Genomic DNA, 18,833 nt, shown 5'->3' on the forward strand with positions numbered 1-18,833 from the left:
CACACCCTCATAGACACAGACAACAGTATGGTGAATCACCAGAGTGAAAGGGGATTGGAAGGAGGTAAAGAGTGCAAAGGGGAGATAAAATGAAGATGGAAGGAGACTTGACTTGGGTGGTAAATACATGATACAATATCCAGAAGATATTCTATAGAATTGAACACCTGAAACCTGTATAATTTTATTCACCAATGTTGCCCCAATAAACTCAATAAAAACTTTTTTTTTTTTTTCAAAAAAAGGAGGGCGGTCAGGTTTGAGGCTATTGAATGATTTGTGAGAATGGTTTATGAAAGATGCAGACAAGTGGAACAGGGAGAAAGCAAACACTTATCCGTTACTTGGCAACTTAGAAAGGAAGATGTTTAAGATCAAAATTGTGCCTTAAACAAAGTAGGATAGATTGGCAAATTTGTTTTAGGTAAACAAAACCATGCAACTGCAATCCAGGAGAAAATGCTTTTAAAATGTAACTATTTAACTATTTAACTATTTAACTATTTAACTAGTTATCTCTTTAGCCTCAGCTTTCCCCTAACACCTGTGTTCTCACTCATCAGGAAACCTGTTCTAAACTTGACCAGTTATCCTTCCTTCTACCTTATCACAACTCTGTGTATTCTCTTTACTGTTATACATAAATCTGCATACACGGAATTGCTTCCTGATTGTGTTTTTCTATCTTTACCTGTTAGTGAGCAGTCGTCTCCATTTCCCTGGCATCCATCCAGGAGCAGGTTCTTATTATCTACTTCTCCTAGAGTTCTCCTGCTCGAAGCATTGGGTGCGGATATATACTGACTGATTGGCCTAAATCTCCAGCTTCCAGATGTGGAATTTATCCATGAAGAGAGAGAACTACACAGTGGTGAGTGAATTTTTTTTCCAGGGTTTTTCCAGCTTTCATGAACACAAACTTATTCTCTTTGCTATATTTCTCACCTTGTACGTTCTAACCCTGGCTGGCAATGTCATCATTGTGACAATTATCAGTACTGATCGCCACCTTCACACCCCCATGTACTTCTTTCTTAGTATGCTTTCAACTTCAGAAACTATGTACACATTGGTCATTGTACCACAAATGCTCTCCAGCCTCATAGGACAAAGCCAATCCATCTCCTTGGCTGGCTGTGCCACCTAGATGTTCTTTTTCATCACTTTGGCCATCAACAACTGCTTTCTACTCACGGCAATGGGGTACGACCGCTATGTCGCCATCTGCAAACCTTTGAGGTACGCAGTCATCATGAACAAGAAAGTGTGTGCCCAGCTGGTTTGGGGGGCCTGCAGCATTGGCCTGCTTGTGGCCATCATTCAGATTTCCTCTGTGTTTAGGCTATCCTTTTGTGGTAAAGAGGTGGCCCATTATTTCTGTGACATCCGCCCAGTTATGAAACTCTCCTGTGCGGACACCAATCTACATGACATAATTAATTTTATCATCAGCTCCCTTGTCATTGTGGTGCCCATGGGTTTGGTCTTCATCTCCTACATCCTTATCATCTCCACCATCCTCAAGATTGCCTCAAGTGAGGGCCAAAAGAAGGCTTTTGCAACGTGTGCCTCTCACCTCATCGTGGTCATTGTCCACTATGGCTGCGCCTCCATTGCCTACCTCAAGCCTGAGTCGGAGAACACCAAAGATCAGGATCAGCTGATCTCAGTGACCTACACCATTTTCACTCCTCTCCTTAACCCTGTGGTATATACACTGAGAAACAAGGAGGTCAAGAATGCCCTTCACCGTGCTTTCAGCAGAAAACCTCTTGCCTAGGACCTTAGGTAGTTTGACATATAACCTATCATACTCTGGGTATGTTTGCCATCTGAAAGAAAATGATCTTATTTTAATTTTTGTATGTATCTGTCCATTTTTCCCATCACCATTTGTTGAAAAGACTGTGTTTACCCAATTGTATATTCTTGTATCCTTTGTCACAGATTCATTGACCATATAGATGTGTGGTGTTTTTCTTCTGGGCTCTCTATTCTGTTCCATTGATCAATGTGTTTGTTTTCATGCCTGTACCGTGATGTTTTGATAACTATGGCCTTGTATCGTAATTTGAGGTCAGGTAACGTCATACTTGCAATTTTGTTCTTCTTTCTCAATATTGCTGTGCTATTCAGGGTCTTTTGTGGTTCCATGTAAATTTTAAGATTATTTGGTCTAGTTCTGTGAAAAATTCCAAAGGTATTTTGATAGAGATTGCATTGACTCTATAGATTGTTTTGGATAATATGGATTTTAACGAGGTTAATTCTTTTTATCTATGAGCATGGTATATACTTCCATTTATTTGTATCTTCTTCAATTTCTTCCTTCAATGTCTTATAATATTCTGAATACAGGTCTTTTACTTTTTTGGTTAGATTTATTCCTAGGTATTTTTTTGTGCAGTTGCAAAAGTGATTGTTTTTATTCATTTTTCTTTCCAATTGTTATTGGTGTATAAAAATGCAACCAGCCTTAGCCGGTTTGGCTTAGTGGATAGAGTGTCAGTGCACAGACTGAGCGATCCTGGGTTGATTCTGGGTATGGCACATACCTCAGTTTCAGGCTCGATCCCTGACCCTGGTTGGGGCGTGCGCAGGAAGCAACCAATTAGTGTGTCTCTCTCACATTGATATTTCTCTTTCTCTGTTTCTCTCCCCCCCTTCCATTTTTTCTAGAAATTATTGGAAAGATATACTTGGGTGAGGATTAACAAAAAATATTCAACCAAATTCTGAATTTGTTGAATTAGTTGAATTTGTATTCTGCTAGGCCACTTTCTTACAACATTACAAGAATAAACTCAAAATAGATTAAAGATTTAAATGTATGACTCCAAACCATAAAACCCTTAGAAGAAAACAGTAAACTTTCTGACATAGCTGTCAGTAATATTTTTTTGGATATGCTTCCTCAGGCAAGGAGAACAAAAATAAAAAGCCAATCTACTGAATGGAAGAAAATATTTGCCAGTGATACAAATATTTGCCAGTGATGGAATTCATATTCAATATGTAAAAAGAATTCATACAACATATCAGCAATAAATGAATGAATGAATTAATGAATTAATAAACAATCCAATTTAAAAATGGGTAGAGGAACTGAGTAGACATTCCTCAAAGAGGACATACAGATGGTCAATAAACATATGAAAAGATGCTCAATATCAATAATCATCAGAGAAAAGTACATTAAAACCACAATGAGAAATCACTGCACACCTATAGAATAGTTATCATCAATAAATCAACAAACAATAAGTATTGGTGAAGATGTGGATAAAAGGGAACCTTCATGCATTGTTGATGGATTTGCAAATGGTGCAGCCTCTATGGAAAACAGTTTCGACTGTTCCTTGAAAATTAAAATTTGAACTTCCTTGTAACCCAGCAATTATACTTCTGGGTGTTTATCTGAAGAAATCCAAAATACTGATTTGAAAAAACATATTCATCCCTATGTTCGTTGAAGCATTATTTACAATATCCAAAATATCTAAGCAACTCTAGTGCCCATTAGTAGATGAATGGATAAAGAAGTGGTACATATACTAGTATAAAATGAAATAATACCTAACCCAAATTAATGGATCGAGAGGGTAATATACTAAGTGAAATAAGTCAGAGAGAGAAATACAAATACCATATGACTTCACTTACATGTGGAATCTAAATAAGCAAATAAATAAATAAACAAACAAATGAAAGAGAAACTCATAGACATAGAAAACAAACTAATGGTTGCCAGATGGGAGGAGGGTTGGAGGGCTGGGTGAAAAGGTGAAGGGATTAAAAGTACAAATTGGGACCTAGTCAGTTTGGCTCAGTGGATAGAGCCTCAGCCTGCGGACAGAAGGGTCTCGGGTTCGATCTCAGTCAAGGGCACATGCCTGGGTTTGGGGCTCCATCCCCAGTCGGGGGCATGCAGGAGGCAGCTAATCCATGATTCTCTTTCATCATTGAAGTTTCTATCTCTCTCTCCCTCTCCCTTCTTCTCTGAAATCAATAAAAAAATACATATTTTTTTAAAAAGTACAAATTGTCAATTACAAAATAGTCACTAGGTTGTAAAGTACAGCATAGAGAATATAGTCAATTATCTTGTAATAACTATGTGTGGTGTCAGGCAGGCATTCACCTTATCAGAGGGAATCACTTGACAAAGTATATAACTGTCTAACCACTATGCTGTCCACCTGAAACTAATATAACATTGAATGTCAACTATAGTTGAAAAATTTTTTTAAAATAGATTCTCTACAATAAGACAGTTACAAAATTTGATGGTAAGACTGCATTAAAGAATCAAGAGTGTCTCTGACTTGAATTTTTTTTTATCATCACTCTCCTGAGCCTTTTATTAATCACACTAGTAGCCCATCGCGAGATATCGCGCACAGTAGGCTGCCAGATGCTTCCGCAGGAGCAGGCGGGAACCACAGCGCGCAGGAGGCGGAAATGAGCCATTGGCACCCACGGGAGCCAGGAGGAACCCGAGCTGCTTCCGCAGGAGGCGGTCCCACCATCTCCTCTCTAGGCCTGCGCTCGGCTGTGTGGGCTGTGGGCCGGCCCCCCTGTCTCTGTTTCTGTCTTCGCTCTGGGCCTCACCTGCATGGGCAACCTCCTCCTGTCTGGGGGTGACTGGTGCTGTGTCCTGGCCTAATTTGCATATTTCATCTTTATGTATATAGATAAGTTACCAATTTTGTTGAAGCTCATATTAGAGCTATTTCCTTGGCGAGTCTTGTATGTTTACATGTTAGTAAGTAACTTGTTACATCCAGCAACTGAATTTCTCTGATACGTGCTTTCTACCGAGTGATGCAGATGCTCTTCTGTACTCACAGTGTAGGGAGATCTGAAGATATTTTCTGAAATTAAATTTATTAATTCCACCTCTCAACCAGCTCTGGCTGTCTCAGATTTGAAAATTAGCCCATGACTCTCAGTCTTTACTCTGTGGAACCTGAGCTGGTACCCTTGTCTTGCCGTGACCCTCGTCATCTATATATATAAAAAGCCAGCATCCATAACAAACAGACGACCGATGACCAGTCGCTGTAATGCCCACTGTGTCCAATGAACTGGCCTCTTCAGGCATGGGGCTGGCCGGCAAACCTCCTGCAGCCCCTTTCCCCGGCTGGTCTGCCCCTGATCAGCCTGTGCCACCATGAAAGGCCCACAGCCCCTCCCCCAGGCTGGCCCTGCCACTGATTGCACCCCCACACAAATAGGGGGTGGGGCTGGCCATCCAACCTCCTGCAGCCCCTCCCCCAACTGGCCCCATCCCTGAAGGGCCCCCCATCACCCTGATTAGCCCAGAGCCCCTGCCCCTGGCTAGCCCCACCCCTGATCACCCCCTCACCCCAATAGTGGTGGGGCCAGCCAGCCAACCTCCTGCAGCCCCTCCCCCAGCTGGCCCAACCCCCAATGGGCCCTCAACACCCTGATCGGACAGCAGCCCCTCTCCTCGCCCACCCCCACTCCAGATCAAACCCCCCCACCCCAATCAGGTTCAGAGCCCTCTGTCCCACCGCCCACAGCCCCTCCCCATGGCCGGTCCCACCCCCAAGCAGCCCCCAAACCCCAATTGGGGGTGGAGCCTGCCGGCTAATGGCCTGCAAGTCTCTCCCTCCAGGCGGCCTGACCCTGATCGGACCCCAACTTCCTGCCATCTCCTCCTCACGACAGGCCCAGCCCTGATCTGCCCTGATTGGGGCCGGGCTGGCTGGGCCCCACCCGTGCACAAATTCGTGCACTGAGACTCTACTTTCTACATAATTGGACTCATTTTCTGTGAACAGTGGGTGCCTAGTTTAAACTCCCAGTTTAAACACTTGTCTAAACAAGTCTGGGAATCTCCCAGTTCCTCTTGTTTTTTCTCTCTAAAGGGGAAAATTGTACCGATATGTGAAAAATGTTTAAGGCTTTGGGATTATTTGGCCTTGAGTAAATGGGGCAGAATGGCAGAACTTGCCAAATGAATGCTGGTACATAAAGGGCTTATGTTTAAAAATAATACTAATAATAATCCATATCTACCACCCATTGTCCTTCTCCTGCTTAAAGACAGTCCAAACCTGCATTGTGAGATGTATTGAAAGTGCATGTCAAACCCAGGTCTTGGGAATCCCTGATAGCAGAAGGGCCAATAGGGAAATATTCATGTTTATGGAGCATTGCCTTGAAGAAAAGGTTTGCCTCCTCAGAACAGCTATCTCCAACCTGACAGTGAGTGTGAAGAGGACCTTTTGGAAAGTTTCCCGTAGCCTTTATCTGGGTTCCCTGGGAAGACTTCTGAATCTTTTCTCAGTAGGTTCACAGGAAACACTCTTACAACCCGACTTCTGATGAAGCCCATTTGAGATTTTGGCTTTGGGAGTCCTGCCGACTACAGTAACCTATTCCTGAAAGCCTCTGCCCACAGTGATGCTATTTGTATAGATTGTTGATGTGTTGCACACAGAGACCTATAAGACCTCCTGCAGTTGTACAGGGCTTTATGAGATTGGCACCCTATGGAAAGCAGTGTGGTCCCCTTGGGTCCTACAGCTGGATAATGCAGAAAATTATGGCATGATTCACCCAAATGAATCGATAGGCCTACCTATGTCTTGTTTTTTGTTTGTTTTTATTTATTGTTATTATTGAAAGTATTACAGATGTTCCCCTTTTTCCCCCATTGACCCCTTCCATCCCATTCCTGCCCCCTCCCCAGGCCTTCTGTTCATGGGTTATGCATATATGCATATAGGCTACTTGGTTAATCTCTTCTTTCCTCCCCTTCCCCCCTTCCCTCTGAGATCTGCCAGTCTGCTCCATGCTTCCATGTCTCTGGGTCTATTTTGTTCATCAGTTTATTTTGTTCATTAGATTCCACATACACGTGGGATCACGTGATACTTGTCTTTCTCTAACTGGCTTATTTCACTTAGCATAACACTCGCCAAGTCCCTCCATGCTGTCTCAAAGGGTAAGAAATCCTTTTTCACTGCTCTATAGTATTCCATATAGTGTTCTATGTGTCAATGTACCATAGCTTTTTTATGCTATTTTTTCCCTTTATTGAATAAGATATTACAAATGTGTCCTTATCCCCCCAATGTCCCCTCATCCTCCCAATCCTGCCCTCACCCTCACCCCCTGTTGTCCACATCCATCACTTATGCTTATATGCATGCATACAAGTCCTTTGGTTGATCTTTCCCCCTCACCCCCACCCTCCCCTGCTTTTCCTCTGAGTTTTGAGCATCTGATCGATGCTTCTCTGTCTCTGGATCTTTTTTTGTTAATCAGTTTACGTTGTTCATTATAATCCACAAATGAGTGAGAGCATGTGATAGTTTTCTTTCTCAGACTGGCTTATTTCACTTAGCATAATGCTCTCCAGGTCCCTCCATGCTGTTGCAAATGGTAGGAGTTCCTTCCTTTTTGCAGCAGCGTACTATTCCATTGCATAGATGTACCACAGTTTTTTAATCCATTCATCTGCTGATGGGCACTTAGGCTGATTCCAAATCTTAGCTATTGTAAATTATGCTGCTATGAACATAGGGATGCATATATCCTTTCTGATTGGTGTTTCTGGTTTCTTGGGATATATTCCTAGAAGTGGGATCATGGGGTCAAATGGAAGTTCCATTTTTAGTTTTTTGAGGAAACTCCATACTGTTCTCCACAGTGGCTGCACCAGTCTGCATTCCCACCAGCAGTGAACGAGGGTTCCTTTTTCTCCGCATCCTCGCCAGCATTTGTCATTTGTTGATTTGTTGATGATAGCCATTCTGACAGGTGTGAGATGGTACCTCATTGTTGTTTTGATTTGCATCTCTCAGATAATTAGTGATTTTGAGCATGTTCATATGTCTCTCAGCCTAATGTATGTCCTCTTTCAAAAAGTGTCTATTTAGGTCCGTTGGCCATTTTTTGATTGGGTTGTTTATCTTCCTTTTCTTAAGTTGTATGAGTTCCCTATAAATGTTGGAGATTAAACCTTTATCGGAGATATCATTGGCAAATATGTTCTCTCATGCAGTGGGTTTTCTTGTTGTTTTGTTGATGGTTTCTTTTGCTGTGCAGAAGCTTTTTATTTTGATATAGTCCCATTTGTTTATTTTCCCTTTAGTTTTCATTGCCCTAGGAGCTGTGTCAGTGAAGAAATTCCTTCGGCATATATCTGAGATTTTGCTACCTGTGGATTCCTCTAATAATCTTATGGTTTCCTGTCTTACGTTTAAGTCCTTTATCCATTTTGAGTTTATTTTTGTGTATGGTGTAAGTTGGTGGTCTAGTTTCATTTTTTTGCATGTGTCTGACCACATTCTCCAGCACCATTTATTGAAGAGACTGTCTTGACTCCATTGTATGTTCTTGCCTCCTTTGTCAAATATTAATTGAACATATTGGTTTGGGCTGATTTCTGGGTTCTCTATTCTATTCCACTGGTCTATATGTCTGTTCTTGTGCCAGTACCAAGCAGTTTTGAGAACAGTGGCTTTATAATAAAGCTTGATATCTGGTATTGAGATTCCCCCAACTTTGTTCTTCTTTCTCAGGATCACAGCAGCTATTTGGGTGTTTTTTTTTTATTCCAGATGAATTTTGGAACATTCTTTCTAGATCTGTGAAATATGCTGTTGGTATTTTAATGGGTAGTGCATTGAATCTATAGATTGCTTTGGGTAGTATGGACATTTTGATGATGTTGATTCTACCAATCCATGAACACGGTATGTTCTCCCATCTGTTTATGTCTTCCTCTATCTCTTTTTTCAATGTCCTGTAGTTTTCTGGGTAGAGGTCTTTTACCTCCTTGGTTAAGTTTATTCCTAGGTATCTTAATTTTTTTGGTGCAATGATAAATGGGATTGTTTTTTTAATTTCTCTTTCTGTAAGTTCACTGTTGGCATATAAAAATGCCATAGATTTCCTGGCATTAATTTTGTATCCTACTACATTGCCAAATTCATTTATTACGTCTAATAATTTTTTGATGGAGTCTTTAGGGTTTTCTAAGTACAGTATCATGTCATCTGCGAATAATGACAATTTTACTTCTTCTTTTCCAATCTTTATGCCTTTTATTTCTTCTTCTTGTCTTATCGCTTTGGCTAGCACTTCCAGTACTATGTCGATACTTATCTTTCTCTAACTGGCTTATTTTACTTAGCATAACACTCACCAAGTTCCTCCATGCTGTCTCAAAGGGTAAGAAATACTTTTTCACTGCTCTATAGTATTCCATATAGTGTTCTATGTGTCAATGTACCATAGCTTTTTTATCCATTCCTCTATTAATGGGCACTTGGCCTATTTTCACCTCTTGGCCATTTGAGCACATTTTGTACAGCTGGCTGCTGCAGGAACCATTTCTTCCCATGTTGAGAGGCTGGGGTATCTCTGGTACACTGAGCACACTCACTCACTCAGATGCCGGTCTACTTCACAATAGTGTGAGATGAAGACTCCCTGGCTCAAGGCAGAGAGGAGACCTAGCGCTCGTGATCTTGAGGATGACGTTGCAAAGTTGTCTGGAAAGGAGCTTCTGGATGTTGGGTTAAGATGAAGCTTTTTGTTTGGAAACAGGACATTGGTTAGGACATTAAGAGCTCAGAGAATGTGTCTGTGAAGATGGATAGCTGAGCCCATCTCAGGAGGGCATGGAAAAGTGCTTGGATGCCATGTTATCACCTCAATTTATGATTTACAAACCTGGCTCTTTACTTATTTATTTATTTATTTGTTTGTTTATTTTTAAATATATTTTTGTAGATTTCACAGAGAAAGGGAGAGGGAGAGAGAGAAACATCAATCAGCTGTCTCTCATATGCTCCCCACCAGGGATCAAACCTGCAACCTAGGTATGTGTCCTGACCAGGAAGGGAACCGGCAACTTTTCACTGATGCTTCAACCAACTGAGCCACCCACCCAGGGCACCTCATCTTATTTGAATCCATTTCAGAAAGTTGGTTACTCTCTAATCCTAAAAAATCTAAAATTGGGGTTTTCTCTGTGTCAGCTTATTAAGTATTCCTAGAGTTTTTCTTGATTAAAACTCAATGCAGTGCTAGTTTCTCAATCCCCAGTAGTGAGTATTAGTAAACACATGGCAGCCTCCCTCTCATCTGCTTCCCCGGTAACTAATGAAACCTGTGAGACATGCTCTAGGGTCCTTGCATTCTACCTCTTAGTACCCGGAGGGGTTTTCAAAGGCGAGTTCCCAGGAGGCTTGAGGCAGAGATTTTCTCCTCTTGGGGAAAATAAACACCCAAAGCTCCTGAAATCTGGAGTTTAAGAGACGGCATTTTTCCTGAGCCACTTCCCCAGCCAAAGAAACCAATGCCCCAGCCTCAAGGAGTTCAGCAATAATTTGCAGTTCTCTCTGATGCGAGGGAAAGCTGACTTTTCCTTGCTTTCCTGGTTCTGGCTTCCACAACAAAGAACTTTCCTAGGCGTCCTCGGAACAGATGCAGCCCCTTTCGTTCCTCCTAAAGATCACTGTCCGGAAAGTGGCTCCTCCTTCCAGTGGCCAAGGTCAGAAGCAGGGAGTTGCTGTTGGCAGAACTAAATGGAAATGGAACGCCATGTATAGTTTTCAAAGTCTTATTCTTTTTCCTCTACGGTTTTCAGTATGTGTTTGGTTGTATTGATCCTCATGTCCATTGATATTCTATGTCTTTATGCTCATCTTGCTGTGGGTATGGATTCAAGGACATGAAATTTAGCAGACATGATAATGATCTTCAAATATTTAAAAAACTATCTGGCTGAAAAGGAAACAGAAGGTAGGCCACTGTGGGGAGGTGGAAAGTTGCAGGCAGACAGATATTGAATCAATATAATGTAACGTTTTCTAAGAATTAAATTCATCCAAAAATAGAATTAATGACAGTATATCTACATGGATCTAAATGGAATATTATGCACCATTGAAAATAAAGTGTGAGATAGATTTATAGTACTGTTATGGAAAGTACTCAAGAAATAATATTTAAGTGAAAAAAACCGCTTGTGAATTGGTGTGTCCCACATAATTTCATTTGTATAAAATTGAAATGATATGGAAATATGTATAATTGTACATAGAAAATTTCTAGGCAGAAATAAATAAATTTAAAAAACAAACATGAATTATGTTTCCTTCTGGACTAAAGAATGCAAATTACAGAAGGAGATAACTAACTTTCCCATTTATACTCTACAGATGGCTTTTTTCCCCCTTAAGCATTTTTATTAAAAAAAGAAAGCCTAGTTTTATATTTTTAAGTAAACTTAGTATCTTTTTTAAAAAAGAGGGGGTGCTAACTTGTAAGATAATGAACTTCCAATCGTTGGAAGCACTGAAGCAGAATTTGGTGAACTATTTGTGAGGAAAGCTGGCCTTTTAAAATTACCTCCTAATTCTAAGTTTCTATGATTCAGTTCTAATGAAAGAACTTAAGGCTACAAAGAATATGAGTTTTCCCAGCTTGCTTCCAACTGGAAGGATTTGAATAATGAATCGGATAAGATTAACCCCTTGGCCAGCCAGGAGTGCTTGTCAGGTCTAAGCAGAAAATGATTTCCCTAGAAGGTAATAATTTTTCATTTTTTAAATTGTGGAGAGATGTTTTAGGCTAAAGACCCAGAATATAAAGAAACAGAAAATGGTGTCAAATGCTGCGTCTCTCGGTGACATGGTTTCAGGGACGGAGGCTGCCTGTGGTCTCAGTGATCAGGATCACATTGCAGTCCCAGTGCCAGCACGCATCAGGTCTTTGCCACTTGATGGGGCGTTGTTTTCGGGGGGGGGGGGGGTCGGGGGGGGGGGAATGAGAGAGGAAACATAATGGCAGTAATGCACCCGCACCGGTCAATCTTTTCTCTTCCATAGCCTGGCTGAGTTTTTCTTTCCTTTTAGTATAGGTAGGATTGACTTTCCTCTTCCATAGATTTGAGTGTTGTTCCATAATAAACTATGAGCCACAGTAAAGCAGGAATTCCTAAGGACTAGCTTATGCCCACATCCCTGAGGAAAACTAACACATGCATATTGTAGTGTTCATTCTTCTCTAAATTTTGAAATGGTTTATTTTTTTTTTGTTCTTAAAAATCTGTAATAAGAAAATTTCAAACTCTGACCTCACCCAACTACTTATATCTCACTGTAGTAATACCTAGAATTGACTCTGTGGTTATTAAAAATTTTAGTATTTTTTCACCATGGATTTTTGCATTACGGTTTAAAAACTATTGTATTAAAATTGTGTTCATCTTGATTACTGACTTTTTGGAGCTCCCTTAAATTTTGCACCCAAGCCCAGTGCCTCACTTACCATCCTTCCTTCCAGCACTGTTCAGAAAGGTTTTCTTTCTACCAACCTTTCTACAATCTTTCTTTAAAAATTGAAGTTCATTTCCTCCCGATGTGGTCCTGAGGTGCTCAAATTGCTATAAAATGTTCTGTCAACTTTCCTGTCTGGACCATATATTAACCCCCTACTTTCACTTTTTTCTCCTCACTCCTCTCTGCAGTCTCATAATAGAGTTCCATTTTGGAACAGAATTATAGAATTTGGCTGTGTTTAGAAGACAATAATTAAGAAGAAAATATGCATTATACTCAGAGAAAGATAACTTAAAATTCTCCATTTACTACCTAGAAAAAATTATTTTTAGCATTTTGCTATATTTGTTTCCAGCCCTTTTTTAATGGCAGGTGTTCTATTGAATGCATTACCTTCATTTCTTTCTTCCTTTTTTTCCTTTGTATTATTTTTACAAAATTATGGTCTATGTATCTTTGTATCTACCTCTGTATCTATGTAACTATGTATGTAGGTGCATAGTTCCCATTAAATGGATTTGATATAAATTATTTATTCATTCCTTTTTTCATTTACGTTGTTTTTGGTCTTCATTATTATAAACTAGAGGCCTGATGCACGAAATTTATGCAAGGGGCTCAGCCCTCACAGCCCTGGCTTCACCCAGAAGGTTGTCCTGAAGGATGTCCGGTCATTCAGCTGTCTGGTCTAATTAGTATATTACACTTTTATTATTATAGATGATATTATAAAACCCTCTTACACATGCATCCTGATACATATCTCTGATTATTTCTTTAAAATAAATAATTGGAAGTGAAAATATTAAGCCAAGGTGAATGGGCATGTGTTATAATTAATACACTAATATTTTACCTACTTATGTAGATAATCCTAAAAAATCTTCCGGTTTCCTAATGATTTTCAATTTTTCCAATGTATTCCTCAATGTAATCTCATTCCCAGAGTAAGGCAAATGTATTAATACTTGTTAATAGCTTCCTCTTTTTTATCTGTTTACACTGGCCTTAGAATTAAAAGATTGAATCTATGATTTTTTAAATTTTGGACAAATCACCTAATCCTAGGTGTCTTAGATTTTCCATCTGCAAGATGAAGATAATAATTATGTAACACATGGGATGGTTATGCTGTTAAATAATATATGTAAAAATGCTTTATAAACTAAAAAGTGCAATAAGCGACTATTATTTTTGTTGTTATCGTTATAAATTTTTAAATGAGAACACTGTGACCCCAATTACTCCTCAAATAGAAAATAGGACAAATGTGCAAACTGCTTTCCCTGGACACCCAGTTTACAATGCTGAAGAAAGTAGAAAGGAGAGTTCAGAGTAGTGAGTCAGACTACCTATAAAAATTCATATGCAAGCACAAGCTACAATACACAGAGAAATAACATATTTCATGAGAATTAGTTACAGAGCAACACTAGCAATGGAAAAGGGCTTGGATTGATAGGGTTGAGAAGACTTTCTGTGCAAGAGGAGACTGGAGTAAAGTATTGACTAAAGAGAAAAACCTGCTTCATTAAAAACCAATGCAAGAGATTAAAACACACACACACACACACACACACACACACGCACGCACGCACGCACGCACACAGGCACGCACACACACCCTCATAGACACAGACAACAGTATGGTAAATCACCAGAGTGAAAGGGGGTTGGAAGGAGGTAAAGAGTACAAAGGGGAGATAAAATGAAGATGGAAGGAGACTTGACTTGGGTGGTAAATACATGATACAATATACAGAAGATATTCTATAGAATTGAACACCTGAAACCTGTATAATTTTATTCACCAATGTTGCCCCAATAAACTCAATAAAAACTTTTTTTTCAAAATGGGGAGAGCAGTCAGGTTTGAGGCTATTGAATGATTTGTGAGAATGGTTTATGAAAGATGCAGACAAGTGGAACAGGAAGAAAGCAAACACTTATCCGTTACTTGGCAACTTAGAAAGGAAGATGTTTAAGATCAAAATTGTGCCTTAAACAAAGTAGGATAGATTGGCAAATTTGTTTTAGGTAAACAAAACCATGCAACTGCAATCCAGGAGAAAATGCTTTTAAAATTTAACTATTTAACTATTTAACTAGTTATCTATTTATCTATTTAACTATTTAACTAGTTATCTCTTTAGCCTCAGCTTTCCCCTAACACCTGTGTTCTCACTCATCAGGAAACCTGTTCTAAACTTGACCAGTTAGCCTTCCTTCTACCTTATCACAACTCTGTGTATTCTCTTTACTGTTATACATAAGTCTGCATACACGGAATTGCTTCCTGATTGTGTTTTTCTATCTTTACCTATTAGTGAGCAGTCGTCTCCATTTCCCTGGCATCCATCCAGGAGCAGGTTCTTATTATCTACTTCTCCTAGAGTTCTCCTGCTCGAAGCATTGGGTGTGGATATATACTGACTGATTGACCTCAGTCTCCAGCTTACAGACGTGGAATTTATCCATGAAGAGAGAGAACTACACAGTGGTGAGTGAATTTTTTTTCCAGGGTTTTTCCAGCTTTCATGAACACAAACTTATTCTCTTTGCAATATTTCTCACCTTGTACGTTTTAACCCTGGCTGGCAATGTCATCATTGTGACAATTATCAGTACTGATCGCCACCTTCACACCCCCATGTACTTCTTTCTTAGTATGCTTTCAACTTCAGAAACTATGTACACGTTGGTCATTGTACCGCAAATGCTCTCCAGCCTCATAGGACAAAGCCAATCCATCTCCTTGGCTGGCTGTGCCACCCAGATGTTCTTTTTCATCACTTTGGCCATCAACAACTGCTTTCTACTCACGGCAATGGGGTATGACCGCTATGTCGCCATCTGCAAACCTTTGAGGTACACAGTCATCATAAACAAGAAAGTGTGTGCCCAGCTGGTTTGGGGGGCCTGCAGCATTGGCCTGCTTGTGGCCATCATTCAGACTCCCTCTGTGTTCAGTCAGCCCTTTTGTGGTAAAGAGGTGGCCCATTATTTCTGTGACATCCGCCCAGTAATGAAACTCTCCTGTGCGGACACCAATCTACATGACATAATCACTTTTATCATCAGCTCCCTTGTCATTGTGGTGCCCATGGGTTTGGTCTTCATCTCCTACATCCTTATCATCTCCACCATCCTCAAGATTGCCTCAAGTGAGGGCCAAAAGAAGGCTTTTGCAACGTGTGCCTCTCACCTCATTGTGGTCATTGTCCACTATGGCTGTGCCTCCATTGCCTACCTCAAGCCTGAGTCGGAGAACACCAAAGATCAGGATCAGCTGATCTCAGTGACCTACACCATTTTCACTCCTCTCCTTAACCCTGTGGTATATACACTGAGAAACAAGGAGGTCAAGAATGCCCTTCACCGTGCTTTCAGCAGAAAACCTCTTGCCTAGGACCTTAGGTAGTTTGACATATAACCTATCATACTCTGGGTATGTTTGCAATCTGAGAGAAAAAATGATCTTATTTTAATTTTTTGTATGTGTCTGTACAGTTTTCCCATCACCATTTGTTGAAAAGACTGTGTTTACCCAATTGTATATTCTTGCATCCTTTGTCATAGATTCATTGACCATATAGGTGTGCGGTATTTTTTCTTCTGGGCTCTCAATTCTGTTCTATTGATCGATGTGTTTGTTTTCCGTGCCATGATGTTTTGATAACTATGGCCTTGTAGTGTAATTTGAAATCAGGTAACGTCACACCTCCAATTTTGTTCTTCTTTCTCAATGTTGCTTTGCTATGCAGGGTCTTTTGTGGTTCCATGTAAATTTTATGATTATTTGTTCTAGTTCTCTGAAAAATGTTTTAGGTATTTTGATAGAGATTGCATTGAATCTATAGATTGCTTTGGGTAATATGGATATTTTAATGAGGTTAATTCTTTTTATCTGTGGGCATGGTATATAATTCCATTTGTTTGTATCTTCTTCAATTTCTTCCTTCAATGTCTTATAATATTCAGAATACAGGTCTTTTACTTTCTTGGTTAAATGTATTCCTAGGAATTCTTTTGGTGCAATTGGAAAAGTGATTGTTTTATTAATTTCTCTTTCTGATTGTTATTGGTGTATAAAAATGCAACCAGCCTTAGCCGGTTTGGCTCAGTGGATAGAGCGTCAGCCCACAGACTGAAGGGTCCCGGGTTCGGTTCTGGTCAAGGGCACATACCTCCATTGCAGGCTCAATCCCCAGCCCTGGTTGAGGTGTGTGTGGCAGGCAACCAATTAGACAAACAGAAAGTTTCTCTGTTTCTCCCCCTCCCTTTTATTCTTTCTAGAAATCAATGGAAAGGTATCCTGGGGTGAGGATTAACAAAAAAATATTCAACTAATTTCTGAAGATTTATTTTATATTCTGCTAGACCACTTTCTTACACCATTACAAGGATAAACTCACAATGGATTAAATATTTAAATGTATGACCCCAAACCATAAAACCCTTAGAAGAAAACAGTAAACTTTCTGCCATAGCTGTCAGTAATATTTTTTTTGGATATGTTTCCTCAGGCAAGGGAAACAAAAATAAAATAAATACATGAGACTACATCAAACTAAAAAGTTTTTGCACAGCAAAGAAAACCATCAACAAAATAAAAGGCCAACTTACTGAATGAAAGAAAATATTTGCCACTGATACAAATATTTGCCAGTGATGGAATTCATATTCAATATGTAAAAAGAACTCTTATAACATGTCAGAAATAAATGAATGAATGAATTAATTAATTAATAAACAATCCAATTTAAAAATTGGTAGAGGAACTGAATAGACATTCCTCAAAGAGGACATACAGATGGTCAATAAACATATGAAAAGATGCTCATTATTAATAATCATCAGAGAAAAGTACATTAAAACCACAATAAGAAATCACTGCACACCTATTAGAATAGTTATTATCAATAAATCAACAAACAATAAGTATTGGTGAAGATGTGGATAGAAGGGAACCCTCATGCATTGTTGATGGATTTGCAAATGGTGCAGCCTCTATGGAAAACAGTTTGGCTGTCCTTGAAAATTAAAAATCAAACTTCCTTATAACCCAGCAATTATACTTCTGGGTGTTTATCTGAAGAAATCCAAAACACTGATTTGAAAAAACATATTCATCCCTATGTTCTTTGAAGCATTATTTACAATATCCAAAATATCTAAGCAACTCTAGTGCCTATTAATAGATGAATGGATAAAGAAGTCGTACATATACTAGTATAAAATGGAATAATACTTAGCTCAAATGGTTGGATCGAGAGGGTAATATACTAATGAAATAAGTCAGAGAGAGAAATACAAATACCATATGACTTCACTTATATGTGACATAGCGAAGGCCTGCGTCCCGGGTGGCAGAGGCAAACCGGTGCCAGCAGCCAAGGGAAGGGAAGGCCTATTGCACGAATCTCTACATGCAACAGGCCGCTAGTCTTGTAATAACTACGTGTGGTGTCAGGCAGGCATTAACCTCATCAGAGGGAATCACTTCACAAAGTATATAAATGTCTAACCACTATGCTGTACACCTGAAACTAATATAACATTGAATGTCAACTGTAATTGAAAATTTTTTTAAAAATAGATTCTCTACAATAAGACAGTTGCAAAATTTGATGTTAAGACTGCATTAAAGAATCAAGAGTGTCCCTCACTTGAATTGTTTTATCATCACTCTCCTAAGCCTTTTGTTAATCTCATAGGTTACAAATTTTGTTGAAGCTCATATTAGAGCTATATCCTTGGTGAGTCTTGTATGTTTACATGTTAGTAACTTGTTACATCCAGCAACTGAATTCCTCTGCAGTTATATATACTTTCTACCGAGTGATGCATATGCTCTTCTGTACTCACAGTGCAGGGAGATCTGAAGATATTTTTTGAAATTAAATTTATTAATTCCACCTCTCAACCAGGTCTGGCTGTCTCAGTTTTGAGAAGACTTCTGAATCTTTTCTCAGTAGGTTCAAGGGAAACACTCTTACAACCCGACTTCTGATAAAGCCCCACTTGAGATTCTGGCCGACTACAGTAACCTATTCCTGAGAGCCTCTGCCCACAGTGATGCTATTTATATAGATTGTTGATGTGTTGTACAGGGCTTTATGAGATTGGCACCCTATGGAAAGCAGTGTGTTCCCCTTGGGTCCTACAGCTGGATAATGCAGGAAATTAGGACATGATTCACCCAAATGAATCGATAGGCCTACCTATGTCTTGTCTTTTGTTTGTTTTTATTTATTGTCATTATTGAAAGTATTACAGATGTTCCCCTTTTTCCCCCATTGACCCCTTCCATCCCACTCCTGCCCCCTCCCCAGGCCTTCTGTTCATGGGTTATGCATATATGCATATAGGCTACTTGGTTAATCTCTTCTTTCCTCCCCCTCCCCCCTTCCCTCTGAGATCTGCCAGTCTGTTCCATGCTTCCATGTCTCTCGGTGTATTTTGTTCATCAGTTTATTTTGTTCATTAGATTCCACATACAAG

The 18,833-nt window shown here is 39.6% G+C and overlaps 2 protein-coding genes across 2 annotated transcripts; both read left to right on the forward strand.

Annotated features, from left to right (window-relative positions):
- Positions 1 to 242: 242 nt before the first annotated feature.
- On the forward strand, positions 243 to 1,780 carry LOC308534340 (olfactory receptor 10J1-like; the record flags this gene model as incomplete). Its single annotated transcript, XM_081112823.1, is given in 2 exon segments — positions 243 to 1,144; positions 1,148 to 1,780. Coding segments are annotated over 2 exon segments (945 nt in total). The 5' UTR covers positions 243 to 832.
- A 13,025-nt stretch (positions 1,781 to 14,805) lies between these two features.
- Positions 14,806 to 15,738, forward strand: LOC308534342 (olfactory receptor 10J1-like; the record flags this gene model as incomplete). The annotated part of the gene is made up of 1 exon (XM_081112825.1): positions 14,806 to 15,738. The coding sequence occupies one exon, from the start codon at positions 14,806 to 14,808 to the stop codon at positions 15,736 to 15,738; it is 933 nt and encodes a 310-aa protein (XP_080968951.1).
- Between the last annotated feature and the right edge of the window lie 3,095 nt (positions 15,739 to 18,833).

The sequence above is a fragment of the Myotis nattereri genome (assembly GCF_964212035.1).
Source record: "Myotis nattereri genome assembly, chromosome: 18".
Classification (NCBI taxonomy): domain Eukaryota; kingdom Metazoa; phylum Chordata; class Mammalia; order Chiroptera; family Vespertilionidae; genus Myotis; species Myotis nattereri.